The following is a 13,955-nucleotide window of genomic DNA, read 5'->3' on the forward strand; positions in this document are numbered from 1 at the left end:
GAGACCGTCGGCCTTCGTCCGGCGTGGTAGTCTAGGTCCTAGGTCTTCTAGGTTTAGGTCTCTGGGCGGTTGTGGCGAGGCGGTGGCACCACTGTTGCCGTGGAATAAGACCCTCTGGCCTCGTTCCCGCCTTGGCGGCGTGTGCTCCGGCGTCGGCAAGGGACCTGTGAGGGTGGTGTTCTCCAGATCTGCGGCCTCGTTGGGGATTCTAGGGCTGAGATCCCCTTGTATAGGAGTCTGGCGGCGCTGGCTCTCTCATTCGCATCGGCAACTGACGCAGGCGGTGGAGCTGGCGGCGAGTTTCACGGTCAAGGGCGGAGCAGCTGTGGGTTTTGTCGAAGCCAGACGGTTGGATCACTACTACAAAAATGATTTGTAGAAACGCCCTGAGTTTTTTTAAAGGCGGGTCAAAATTCGACCCGTCGCTACAAATGGAGCAAAGTACTATAGCAACTGACCCGCCCCTGAAAATGCATTTTTAGGGACGGCTCACCCCCTCACCCGCCCTTACCCGTCCCTAAAAATGATATTTTTAGGGGCAGGTCACCCCCTCACCCGCCCCTACAAATAATTTTCAAATTTATTCCAGAAATCCGTTTAATTCAAAAAAAAAGCAAAATACATACAACAAAATTGAAAATCGTAGCATAAGCTTATTGTGATCCATAGAACTAGAAAAAATATTAAAAATATATTTCAGTGTATAAAGTGATTATGAGTATGCAAATCATAAAATTAGTCTTGAGTTGTATGAGATAGTTGAGTGAGTGAGGTATACATTATGGTTTCGTACTCTTAATCATTATATACGCTGAAATATTGTTTTGATATTTTTTTTAAGTTTTGGATGTCACAATAGACTTATGGTAAAAATTTCACATTTTTGATGTGTTTTGCTACATGTTTTTATTTAAACAAAATTTTAAAATAAAAAATATTTTTAAAGGCGGGTGGGTGCATTACCCATCCTTGAAAATCCATTTGTAGGTGCAGGCTAAAAATAAATTTTTAGGAACGGGTGGCGCCACCACCGCCGCTGAAAATAAGCTCCTCAGTCTCATCCACGTCATCGATCCATGTTGCAACGCCCTCCGCCGATCACACGGCATCGGCCACCACCGCAACCACTACATCACCGTTCTTCTCTCTTCCTTATTTCTTCGATTCTCTCCCACCCACCACGTCTCTCCTCCCCGGCCTTGGCATCACCGTCACCTCGCCTCCCCTCCCCATCACTTGCCGCGCAGGCCCCCGCAAGCAGCTCGCCACCGTTCCCTTCGCTTGCCGTGCGGGGCCCAGCCTGGCGCGGTGGCGCGGCCGGCCTGGCGCGGCGGGCGGGCGGTGGTGGAGCTGAGCCACGTCATGGAGGGGCACCTGGGCAACTCGCAGACGCAGGAGCGGTGCAGGCTCCTGGCCTCGCAGATCTGCTCCCTCACCGAGCGCCATGTCCGCGCGGCCGAAAGCAGCCAGCAGTAGATGCGGTGGCACCCAGTCTGCTCAGCGACGCCTCCGACGCTCCCTTCAAGGCCACCAATAAGAGGTGAGCAAGCTGTGATTTATTAGCTTCAAGTCCGACGCTCCCTTCATATGCGAACTTTTTTTTTTTGAGAAATCTCTTTATCAGCTTGTTTGCTAAGTTGTTAAGTGATTTATCTGCAGGAGGACAATGGAGAGGGTGAAGCTCAAGTGAGGGAGAGCTTGCCCGCTGTTGGCGATGTCTCGGCCGACGACGACGGGCACAACTGGAGGAAGTGCGGCGCTGCAGGCTCCGAGGTGCGGAGCGCGAAAGGGCTAGGGACGTGCAGCCGGCCTGGGCACGGCTCTGGCGGCGGTGTGCGGCGCTGCAGGTGTGCGGCGAGGCCCACGGCGGCGGCTCGCAGCACATGCTGCCGGCCATTTTTTTTAATTTTTTTTGATTTGTAGGGACGAATCGGGCATGACCTGCTTCCTGAAAATTCATTTTTAGGGCCGGATCATGCCCCCATCCGCCTCTACAAATCAATTCGTAGAGACGGCTGAGGACATGACCCGCCTCTAGAAATAGATTTGTAGAGGTAGGTGAGGGCATGACCCGTCCTAGAAATGAATTTTTAGAGGCGGCCGTATTACTCGTGTTTACAAATACTATTTTTAGCAGCGAAAATTAGGGACGGGTGTGCAGTCCATCCCTAAAAATGCGTTTTTGCCCGCCCCTATAAACTTTTATTGTAGTAGTGGATCGGGCTCATCTCCCCCGCGGCGGCGGTCATCGTCATTGGAGACGGCTTCCAAGGTCGAAGAAGCTTGGGACGTGGCCCCGACCGACGGGCGTTTAGCGACAGCTTCTGCTCGTTTGCGAGGATGGGTGTCTATTGCGGTCTACTTCAAAGCTGGCGTGTGATGGAGCTTCTTCCGGCCTCGGGTTCGGCGGTGGTGGTAAGAGTCGCTTTTGATCGGCGACGAGGACTACGACTTCTCGAGTCTTCTGCCTCAGCAGGGTCCAAGGACTAGTTTGCTTTTTTGTTTTTCTTTGAGGTCCTTTGTGTTAGTTGGTCTGGACAGCTGGCCTTTGTATCCTTCTACGACATATTTGTATTTGTATGGTCTTTGTATGCTTTCCTTATCTCTTAATACATGTATGTTTGATAAAAAAATATATAAATATCAATTTCCATGCATATTGTGGCTTCCCTATTGCAAGCCAGCAAAACTCACTCCAACCACCGTGTTCGTCAGGTTGGAGCTGGAGGCTGGAGCTGGAGTAGTGTGAGAGAAAAACACTGTTACCTGGCTGGTGGCTGGAGGCTGGAGGCTGGAGTTGGAGGAATGGAAGAGGGATTCACTGTAGCGCTCTCCAGCCGAACACGGTGAACATCGGCTATGGTACTGGTATCACCTCAAGCAACGTGGCATGCAATTCGTCACCATCATAACAGAGTTTTTTTTTTGAAGAATTTCACCATCATAACAGAGTAAACTGTGTTGTAGAACAAAACCGAAGGAAGAGATTGAAGTCATCGCATCAAATGTTAATTAACTGTATCCCTTGATTGACACATCGATTACTAGGATCTCAACCCGCAAAAAAAATTTACTAGGATCTCAAAGAAACCTACAAATTTGGACTGGACGAAGGATGCGGATCCGAATGTCCTCGAGGTAAGGACGAGGGACAGGCGGACAGCACGTCCTTGTGCATTATTACAATTATTTCCTTGCGTGATAATTGGAAACATGGTGACCACACCAACTATGATTCTTGTTTACTACATTAATTGTCGATGAATCTAAAATTTTATTCACTATATTTTTTATTTCCCGTCTTGGGCTGCGCCATTCCATTCCAATCGACGGGCCAAAGGTAGCGTAAGCCCAGCTCAGGACGCCTCAGAAATCCGTCCGTTACCACTCCGATCCAATCCCCCAAAATTTGAAATCACTACCGGGAGTGGAGGGAGCCCGAGCGACGCCCAAAAAATTTCCCCACTCGACTCCTCGCTCCGCTCCGCCGCCGCCGTGGACCGCACGACGATGCCGCCCGCCGACGACGCCCCCGCGCCGGCACCGCCGCCGACCCCGCCCCCCGCGCGCGGGACGGCGGCCAGCGCGCGGGTGCTTCTGCAGTCGCCGCCGCCGGCGTTCCCGCTCGGCTCCAACGACGACCAGCTCGAGCGCGCCCGCGCCCGCGCCGCGGCGCGGGCCGCCTCCGTCCGCCGCCGCTCCCTCGCCGCCACCATCGCGCCCTCCAAGGACCCGCGCCAGGACCTCCTCGACCGCGAGCAGGTCATGGACCTCTTCCACAACTGCATCAAGCTCGCATCCGAGAACGTACGCGCCGTACCCCTCCTCCCAACCCTAGGCCGCTCTTTGCCCCTCGCTAAGGCTGTTCGTTTTGTTCATTCCTGGGAGAATCCGGCAGAAAATTAACCAGAAGAACACGTGGGAGCTGGGGCTCATCGACCATCTCCACGAGATCATCCAAGTGGGGGAGGAGGACGATGACGAGACCAACTTCCAGAAGGTACACACCTGCAAAGATCTTTCGTTTCCAACTTTTATTCTTCTTACCAATCTTTTCTGGAGAGGAGATTCGTCGGCTGCGAATTGAGTTTGATTGGGAGTATGTGGTGCTTTTACGGACCAGGCAAGCTGCACCCTGGAGGCTGGGGTCAAGATCTACTCAACCCGTGTTGATTCGGTTCACTCTGAGGCGTACAAGGTGCTGGGCGGGATCAACCGCGCCGGAAGGGGTGAAGAGGCTGGTGAGGATCGACAGGAGTTTGGAATGGACTCTGAACTCATACCAGTTTGAGCCAATTTCACTTCTTTATTGGAGTCTCATCATATCCAGTGCAAATTACTAGCTTTTATGCTGAGTATCACTGAATTTCTTGAGTTAACAATTCTAAAAGAAAGGTTGCATACATGATGGATTCATTGGTTTACTGAAACTACCATGTTCTCGATAATGTTTCATCTTAAAAAGATATGCTGGTTCATTACCATCATCTTCTAATAAGGAAATTGTTGAAAAAGATTTGAAGACAGGAAAAAATACAGAACCTGCATATTTTTGCTTCTTTAACTGAGTCTGTATCCAGTGCAAATTAGTCGCATTATGGTGAGTATCTGAAGTTGGCATGCACAGGGTTGATGAGTTACTTAAAAGGTCATTGCTCCAAATTGATTGGAGAATGAACAGATTTAAAGACCTCTATACTGTTGTCCTTATTGGAACGGTTCTGCTTATCTGTTTTTCTGTGGGAGAAATTGCTCAACATCACAATAATATGCTACTTAAGCCACTCATGAACGAGTTTGAGACCTCTGCACAAGGCCAATAGTGGAATTGGGAACATTTGCTCTGTTCTTACAGTTTTGTGAGCATTGTATGTTTGTAAGATTTTTTGATATATTGATCCTATTTACTGTGTTATCCTTGGATAACATACTGCTGCTTCACTATGATTTTCTGATTTGGTTGTTGCTGTTAAAGATGTGGAAGATGAAAGCAATGTTGAATCGGCACAAGATGAGGGCAACAGCAAAAAGGATGCGGATAGGAGGGTACATCTTTTTGAAAAGTACTGATTTCTTCACTTCAATTTTGCTTCATTATTGCTAATGCCTTTTCATTCATGCAGATTTCACCAGCTTCAACATTGGAGTCCTCATTTGAAGCTCTTAATGTAAAGAAGTTTGATGGTAAGTTTAAAGCTTATTCTCACTATGCTTCTGTTGAAAATTATTGCGCCATGGGGCTGAAATGCCATGCTTACTACTAGTTGCTTTCACGGTGGATCCTCTATACCATCAAACTACCACTCAGTTTGATGAAGGTGGGCCGAAGGGTCTTTTGTTGTATAACCTTGGAGTCTATGGCAGCTGCCGTGTGTTGTTTGATTCATTTGAAGCTCCAGACAAATGCATCCTAAGTGATATGCAAACTGATAGTGCTGAGATGATTGACCTTTCATTTTGTAAAGGTATGTTTATGCTTGCTTCTCTTTATGGTTGTCGCATCTTTTTCCAATGGGGTATCAGTACATTTCTAATTTTGGACAGCAGAAATTGAGGAAATGGTTGCTCAAATGCCTGGATGTAATGATATTTCTCCAACCCTGAGGGACATTATTGCTCTGTTTGATGAAGAAAACAAAAGGCCATCACACGGGTTATCTCCTGGGCAAGTGCCAGTAATGGAAGATGGGATTGTTGACGGTAACGACGCAGATAATAATGATAGCATGTTACCTGATTCTGAATCATGGGATTTTGGTGGTTGTGATGACCATGAAGATGCATATGATGAAAACTACAACCCGGTGGGTTCCCACACAATGAACTATCAAGAGGTATTTTCCTGCAGACTTGGCAAAATTGAGAAATGGTCCTTGGCAAAAATAATGGCAGAAACACAACTTAATTTAACAGATTCATATAATTTTGAAGATACATATGTGTCCACTAAATATGTTGCTACAGTTTGAGGCTCACTACAGATTATTTCAGTTTGCCTGTCATCAAAATTTCTTGAGAGTGAATTGTTTAAAGATCAAAACCTTACTGCACAATTACATTGGTATGCAGGAATTCGGGGAATACACTGTTGAAATCCCTCAGGGTACTGTTGCAGATGAAAAGCTTGACAAAATTGCAGATCTGTTGTTGCTCGGCATGGGCACCTCAAAGACAAATGCTTGGGCAGGACCTGAGCACTGGAAATACCAGAAAGTTAAAGGTACTTTATGATACAAACTTCTCTTGGGTTCCATCAAGATAGCATTTTATAACGTTTGAGCTCACATTTGTTTAGATTTGGTGGCTGCCCCAACTTCATCTGGTGAATCAGAAGTCCCAATTAAGATGAAGAAGAAAAAAGTCAAGAATGAGCCTGACGTTGACTTCACAAAAGCGTTGGACAACGAGTATCTAACTATCTTCGCACCTCCTAAAAATCCAAAGTCATTGCTGCTACCTGCAAATAGGGCTATATGCAGCAATAAACTTCCAGAAGATTGCCATTACCAGCCTGAAAGCCTTGTTAAATTCTCTCTTCTTCCAGATGTTTTGGTAATGTTTACTTCTCTTGAAAATTGTTCTAAAACATTACCTGTAATTAAATTTTGAGAGACAATGACCTATTATTTGTAATAATGACTGGAACCTTTTTCTTTGTAGTGTTGGGCTAAGAGAAGAAAATCACATGGTAAGTTTGCCTAATTAGGTAAAGTGAAGAAATTTGCTTGTTAGTTTTTTCACTATACATGCTTTTCAAAAACTTGCCCATATAATCAAGAAGTCGTGAAGTAATCTTGAAATATGAAAATCATTATACAAAGGATACTAATGAAGTACTCCCTCCGTCCCAAAAAACAAGTCACTCTAGGATTCAAAATTTGTCCCAAAAAACAAGTCATCCTACCCTATTTAGAAAGTGCATGTGCATGCAAGAATCAATTAGTGCCAAATATGGATAATAAATAGGGGCAAACATGGTCATTTTACCTTCTTGTTAATTTGTCCTAGAATGCCTAGGATGACTTGTTTTTTTGGGACGGAGGGAGTATTTGCTACTCAGCCACTTTTTTTTTGCCTTTTTATTTGTATGTGGTGGTGGGTGTGTGAAGGAGGGGGGGGGGGTGGGTTTGATGTTTACATGTTAGGTAGCATCCTGTTGAGCAGATACTTTAAAAGTCAGTGTATTCTTGTAAGACTTTTCTTTAATGTGTTACTGTTACACCTTTTGAGTGCTAAAATTTAAGCATTACCCTATTTTCCTGATAAATATGGTTTGCGTGGATATATATATTTTTTCTTTGTAGACACTGAAGTGGAGAACAATCATGACTTCATCCCATCTGAACCTTGGGATGATGATAACTTTTGCACTGATCATGTTGATGAAGGACATGCCTGTAGTGATGTGGAGGAGTCAGTAAATCTTGTCGATAAACCGAGACAGGTATGTTCCTTGCTGTCCTTTTTTCCTTTTAAGCTATCAATTTCCATTAAGGAACTTGTTTATTCAACTTTCAACAGTTATGTGTTGTCTGGTTTTGTCCTTTTTTCCCTAACGCGCTCAAAACATTAACTTAATGTAGCATTTTTGTGGTATACCTATAAATTTTGGTATTACTATGACTCCAAGATTGAGCTGATGTCCCTCTCTCTCTCTCTCTCAAAAAAAAAAGAAGAAGATTGAGCTGATTTCTACCTGTTTTTTTTAATGAAAGGTCAACAAGATTGATATACAATATGACAAGGTATCGAAACAAGTGGATGTTCATGCTTTAAAAGAAGTTCTCTGGAAACACATCCATACATCTACTGAGACTGATGATAAGGTAAGGCTAATGCTCCTGTAGTCTTGTGTTGAACACTGTCATCAAATGATTTGCCCCATCCAAATCAACTCTACTGTTGGTAATGAGAGCGCAGAAAACTTATTTTTGAAGAAACCCTGCAGAACTATGCTGAAAGCAGTATGTTGCAAATTTATAAGCTTTCCGAGTGCTGATTCTTGCCCTATATCATTATCAGTTATAACCTAGCTCACAAATCTGTTGAAACTGGAATTAGTGTACTCAGTGGCGAAGCTAAATGCAAGAGCACCCTGGAGCACCTCTTTATCATGTCTCTAGCAATCCAATAACTCTCAAGTAATTGCTGCACTACATAGCTTCAGATTTTCGTTTGCACCCTTGTGCACCGGGAAAAGTGAACTTGGCTTCGCCCGGGTGTACTTTGGTTGCTTGACAAAGACAATAAACCAAAGATATTCAGGAAAAGGAACTTGTAAATCTTTTGGGGTAGCAAGTTAGCAATATGAGGCCATGATGGAAAAGTACCATTCCAGGCGACCAAAATAACCATAATTTTGCATCAATAGATGTGTATTACTGATTCTTGACTCAGTTTTGTGTTTGAGGTAATGGGCCAGATACAGACTAAACAGGTCATCCTCGAGTCTGCTTTGTGATAGTACTATTTTTAACAATATAATATTTAATTTATGCTTTGCTCAGCAGGAAAATGAGGAAGCTGTATCAGCGCTGCGCCTATCACAGGTGCTGCATGATCTTCCAAGCAGAAACCCGAATGCTGCAGCAACTGATATTTCACCGCATCTGTATTTCATCTGCCTCTTGCATTTGGCAAACGAGCATGGCTTGATGCTGCGTGACCGCCCCATGTTGGATGAAATTGACATATACGTGCCGACTTCACCTTGTCATGGTTGAAAGCTGCAGTAAATTATTTGATACTTTTGCATTGTATCATGTAATATATATCCTCTAACGACTGTATTTTATTTGATGCCAGAACTATCGTACCAGTGATGCTAACTAATATATAGCCCTATTTATTAATCAGTGACGTGATTTGAATATTAATGACTTTGACATGATTGCACCATATCCGACATGGTCCTGATGAAACCATAGTTATTAGGACCGGACCGGAGATCGAACCGGTGCAATATAATAGATAATTAGCAACATGGAGTTAAGCACATGTACAAATGAACTGTTGAATAACATTATTATATAAATAAATTCCAACTAATCTAGCCACAAGTTCCCAAAAGATACTAAAAAATTATCATTTTGTGTGTTTGTGGTTGTTAGCTCAAATAATAGGATGGCCAACATATAATAATATAATAAAATAACAATCTTTCATAATGCATCATAGCAAGATGTACCTTAATTTAATAAATTGTATAAGTTTTGGTGCTCTAGAGTTGTTTTATAAGGCATACAAAAAATAAATATGCATGAAAAGATAATATATACAACATTAATGAACTAAAAAAGTTTCATTTAAATATTTACAATTATAAAACAACATCAAATGCTAAAATAAAGTTCACCATTGCAAAGAGCTCGTAGAAATAATTGAAATGGACATGTTATTTGTCTAATTTGGACTATATCAAAAACCGCCCGATTCAATTGGAACCGTCCGATTCAATTGGAACCGTCCGGTTCACTGGTTCTGTAAAAAAACCAGCCAATCCAGCGGTTTTTACCGATCCGATTGTATGAGCGGTCCGTGAAGCAAATCCAACTGCTAGTCTCTGGTTTGGTCTTTTACCGGTCGGACCACCGGTCCGGTCCGGTCCTAATAACTAGGGATGAAAGCCTCTAACTGGGCCTATTTGGATGTAGATATTGTGGTCCAGAATTCGGAATTGGCATTAGTATACTTGAATTTTTACTGTTTGGATGCTCCTGGCATTGGTGGCTGGAATCTTACTCCAATACCGAGCGGCATTTGTTAGGCTATCTTCAACAGCGCAGGCAAATGGAGACCCAAAGGCAAAATAGGTCTTTCACAGTGTTTTTGCATACTTAAAACAGGCTCCAACAGAAGATGCAAACAGCTCACCCATTTTGCGTATCCGGCGAGATAGAACGCAAATAAGGGTCTCCTCTCTCCACGACGCATTCTCTGGCATTGGCGCAGGACGCGTCGAGGTGGGGCCGGAAAGGTGTGGCCGGGGCAGGGGGCCGCCGGCGCAACGCGGCGGGTCTGCGGATGGGAGCAGCCACGGCGGGGAGCTGCCGGCGCAGCAAGGAGCGGCCGCAGCGAGTCTGCGGCGAGGAACCGTCGGCACGGCGATGAGCGGCCGCGGCAAGCGGGTCCGCGGTGGGGAGCCGGTGCGGCGGGTCTGCGGCGGGGAGCGGGCGGCGGGGCACGACCGGCGCACGAGTTGGGACCACGGCGGGGCGCAGCCAGATGCGGCGAGGCAGACCCGCGATAGGGAGTGGCCAGCGCGGCGAGGCAGGCCCGCGGCGAGGAGCGGCCAGCGCGGCGTGGCGGGGAGCGGCAAGCGCGGCGAGGTGTACCCAAGATGAGGCGCTGCCGGAATGGAATGGGTGTCATGTTTTTGCGTTCATTGTTGGAGAAGGGAAGATTTGGGCAAAATTTGCTCCAAGACACTGCTCGAAGGTGGCTTTTGCCACAGGCCACCAAAAAAGGCTGGTTTGACCTCAACACACTCTTGGACGTTGGTTATTTGCTGCTGGACACTAAATGTATTATTATACTACATTTTAATTGAACTCCACGAGAAATGACCGAACTGCCCCTGCCTCTAGTCAAGAGGAGTAACGCTAGTTGGATCGAATCGAGGGAACAAAACTCGTCGTCCCCGCTCGCGGCAGCACCCCAGCAGGCTCCCGGCGGCGGTCCCTGGCGCGGCGAGGGCGGCCTGCCCCGAGGCTCCTAGCTGCGGCGCCAGCCTCGAGGCCCCCAGCGACGGCGACGGCTGCGGCACCCCGCAGCGACGAGGGCGAGGCCCCAAGGGGCGGCGGCCCCAGCGGTGGGGGCTAGGGTGGCTCGCAACGTCGGCTGCTAGCGGCCCGGCACGAGGGCGCGGCTCGCGGCGGCGGCGACGGCCCCGCGACCCGCAGGGGCGGCGGCCAGGGAGACCCCCGCAGCGGTCAGGGAGGCATCCAGCAGTGGCCCCGAGCACGGCAAGAGGCAGCGGCACCCAACTGCAGCCACACCGGCGGTCGAGATGGAGCCGGAACCCAATCCACGCTTCTTCACCGAGATTTTTCCTGAGGAACAGACTAATCTTGAATGGATTCCTGATGGGTAAGTCCTCTTCCAATTCTCCCTAGGGTTAGGAATTCCCCATATGTTAGTGCTAACTTTAGGCTAGTATCTGTTAATTCGGCTTCTATGTGTGCACTTGTTTGTGTAGGATGGATCCTAGTTCGTCCTACAGGCTTTATAACATCCCGAAAATTCACCCAAATAAATTACTCGCTAAAAATGAGTTTGAAAATCCTTTCATCGCCAAGCTCGAATCTAGTCCGGCGATTCGTCGCCCTGACACCAAACCCAATCTCCGCCCCGACACCAAAATCAATCATCGCTTAAACTTTCCCTGTTCCCCTCATTTCTCGTGCGTGTCGCTTCTCGTCGACGCCACGCCCGGCTCGCGACCGACGCCGTGAATCCCGCCGGTGCCTTCCTTTCTTTTACTCATTTTTCCTCTTTTTCTCTTTTCTCTTTTTTCCCCTTTTTCACCTTTTCTTTTTTACTTCTCTTTTCTTTCTTCTCCTTCTTTCCCTGCCCACGCACGTTCCTGCTCCCTGCTCACACGCGCTCCCTGTGCTCCCTGCCCACGCGCTCCACGAGCCCCGGATGCTCGCCGCGCCGCCCGTCATTCAGCACAGCGCCGCTCGCCCCTGCCCGACCCGTCCCGTCGCCATGTGCCCGCCTCGACGCGAGCGAGCGAGCAGAGCTCGACGCCGGGCACAGCGACCCGGCCACGCGCCGCACCCCCTGGACGACCGCCCCCAGCTACGCGCCAACAACCACCCCCGCACACCGTCGCCCTCGACGCTCGAGCCGCTCCGCGACACCAAGGTCGGCCCTACCGCCATTAATGGCCGCCGAGCTTGCCGTCCGGCTGCCCGGCGCGCCCTGCCCTCCCTACCACCTTGCCCGGCCTATAAATTGGCTCCTCGCGCAGCCCATCCCCTCCGCAACTCCACCCGCCACCGCGCGCCCTCCTCCCTGTGCCCCAGCGTCGCCGCCGCAAGCGCCTCCGTCCGCCGCCCACCGGCCCTCGTGGCGCCGTCGCCTCGCTTCGCCCCAGCCCGAGGTAGTAGGGGGAATCGAAAGCCCTCGACCCCCTTGTGCTTTTGACCCTCTCCATGGCGGCCGCCTTGCCCTAGCTCGCCGGCGCTGAGCGCCGCCGTACGCCCCCCCTCTCTGTTCTGTTTATGAGAGAGGAGGAAGAAGGGCACTTTTGCCCTTAGGCCCCTCCCTTCCTTCCATTTTAATTAAGAGCCCCCCTATATGTCCCTTTTAAAGAAAAGCCCCTATTCTTTATTTATTTAGCGAACTAGTCCCTACACCATATAAACAAAATTTCAAGTATACCCCTGCCCCTTTTCAGTGTAACCCATGTATTTCCAGAAATTATAATCAAGCCCTTGCCATCTCAAAAATAATTACAAAGAGACCCTTGAACCCCGTTTAGCCCCTAAACATCTCGTAACTTATCATTTCATGCGCCAAAAATCCTCCAGTTATCCCGAAACTCGACAACGCCAATTCTGAAATACTTCCAGCCGTGCCATTAGAAAATCGCCCAAAAATACGGCAGTTGAAAAAGCGCCACTGCCACTACCTCCACCTTTCGGGGACTTGGTACAGGCAGTAAGCAATCAGACCCTCATACTGGAAGCCCTGGCCAATGCCCTCATTAATAAGCAGCCACGAGAGCAGACCATGAATGACAAGCTGACAGCTTTCCTGAGAACCAAGCCGCCTACCTTTACCGAATCCAGCAACCCCTTGGAAGCAGATGGCTGGCTGCATGTGATCCAGAGGAAGCTCGAGCCGTTTGAGTGCTAAGATCGAGACAAGGTTCTCCTGGCAGCTCACCAACTCACCGAAACTGCCTTGGCTCGGTGGGAGAATTACTGTCCCGCTGCCAAAGATGCCTCCACCATCACTTGGAAGGAATTCGTGGAGGAGTTCCGCCGCTATCATATCCCCACGGCCACCATGAAGCGCAAGGCGGATGAGTTCCGTGAACTGCAGCAAGGGAGCAAGTCAGTGGAAGAATACACCTACCAGTTCATGGAGCTTGCCCGCTATGCCCCAGAGAAAGTGGATAAGGATGAAAAGAAGCAGGACATGTTCAAGAAGGGATTGAGCCCAGAACTCCGGACCTTGCTTACCCCTCAGATATACCCGGACTTCAATACGCTGATGAACATGGCCATTCTCACAGAAAGGGCCAAGGCTGAAGAAAGGAAGAAAAACAAGCGCAAGTTCTTGGAAATCAAGGCCCGCCAGCAGGACCGCTTCCAGAAACCTAGAAACTCCAGCTATACTGCACCAAGATCTCAGGCCCCAATGCAGTATAGGACCCAGTCCCAGGTGACAGGCCCCCAGGCCCCTAACACACATTTCAGGAGCCAGAACACCATGAAGGCCCCGCAGAGCAATGCCAGCCAAGTCATCACCACCAACAACAATGCTAGGGCCTGTTTCAACTGCCGTGAGACAGGACACTACATTGCCAACTGCCCATATGCCAAAAACAAGCCTGCTGCATCGGCCTTCTCCAACTCGGTGAATGGGCCTAGGCCACCTTTATCTGGAGCCAACCGTGTCCCCATCGGCAGCAACAACAAGGGCAACAGCAACAACCAGCAGCCTTATGGACGAGCCCGCGTCAACCACATCAACGCGCATGAGGCTCAGGGTGCACAAGGAGTGGTACTTGGTGAGTTCCTAGTCAACTCTGGCAACAGTTTTATTTGATTCTGGAGCATCACACTCATTCATATCGTCAAGCTTTGTGGATAAGCATAATGTACCTACGGTACTACTAAAAACACTCCTATTAACCCGAACGCCTGGAGGTGACATCAAGTGTCAACTGGGTTGTTCCCGGGTAAGGATCAATTTAAGTGGGGTAGAATTTCTAGCAGATC

The 13,955-nt window shown here is 48.2% G+C and overlaps 1 protein-coding gene across 4 annotated transcripts; it reads left to right on the top strand.

Annotated features, from left to right (window-relative positions):
- Positions 1 to 3,381: 3,381 nt before the first annotated feature.
- On the top strand, positions 3,382 to 9,048 carry LOC120707100 (condensin complex subunit 2-like). Of its 4 annotated transcripts, none has more exons than XM_039991874.1 (15): positions 3,391 to 3,807; positions 3,899 to 4,000; positions 4,124 to 4,241; positions 4,976 to 5,046; positions 5,124 to 5,184; positions 5,265 to 5,465; positions 5,545 to 5,834; positions 6,070 to 6,220; positions 6,296 to 6,552; positions 6,661 to 6,688; positions 7,305 to 7,444; positions 7,716 to 7,826; positions 8,511 to 8,718; positions 8,806 to 8,833; positions 8,887 to 9,048. In XM_039991874.1, exons 1-14 carry the CDS (start codon positions 3,511 to 3,513, stop codon positions 8,820 to 8,822), a joined length of 2,052 nt encoding a protein of 683 aa, XP_039847808.1. In that variant the 5' UTR covers positions 3,391 to 3,510; the 3' UTR covers positions 8,823 to 8,833; positions 8,887 to 9,048. The 4 variants fall into 4 exon arrangements, 3 of the variants coding, with proteins under 3 accessions (XP_039847808.1, XP_039847807.1, XP_039847809.1); XM_039991873.1 differs by having other exon boundaries at positions 8,508 to 8,718; positions 8,887 to 8,995; XM_039991875.1 differs by having other exon boundaries at positions 5,548 to 5,834; positions 8,508 to 8,718; positions 8,887 to 8,995.
- Positions 9,049 to 13,955: the final 4,907 nt, after the last annotated feature.

The sequence above is a fragment of the Panicum virgatum genome, chromosome 5K (assembly GCF_016808335.1).
Source record: "Panicum virgatum strain AP13 chromosome 5K, P.virgatum_v5, whole genome shotgun sequence".
Lineage (NCBI taxonomy): Eukaryota > Viridiplantae > Streptophyta > Magnoliopsida > Poales > Poaceae > Panicum > Panicum virgatum.

Coding starts and splice junctions, on each gene's coding strand:
- LOC120707100 (XM_039991873.1), top strand. CDS start 3,511: ATGCCGCCCGCCGACGACGCCCCCGCGCCGGCACCGCCGCCGACCCCG. Junction 4,242..4,975: donor CGGAAGGGGTGAAGAGGCTG/GTGAGGATCGAC, acceptor TTGCTGTTAAAG/ATGTGGAAGATGAAAGCAAT. Junction 7,445..7,715: donor TTGTCGATAAACCGAGACAG/GTATGTTCCTTG, acceptor TTTTAATGAAAG/GTCAACAAGATTGATATACA.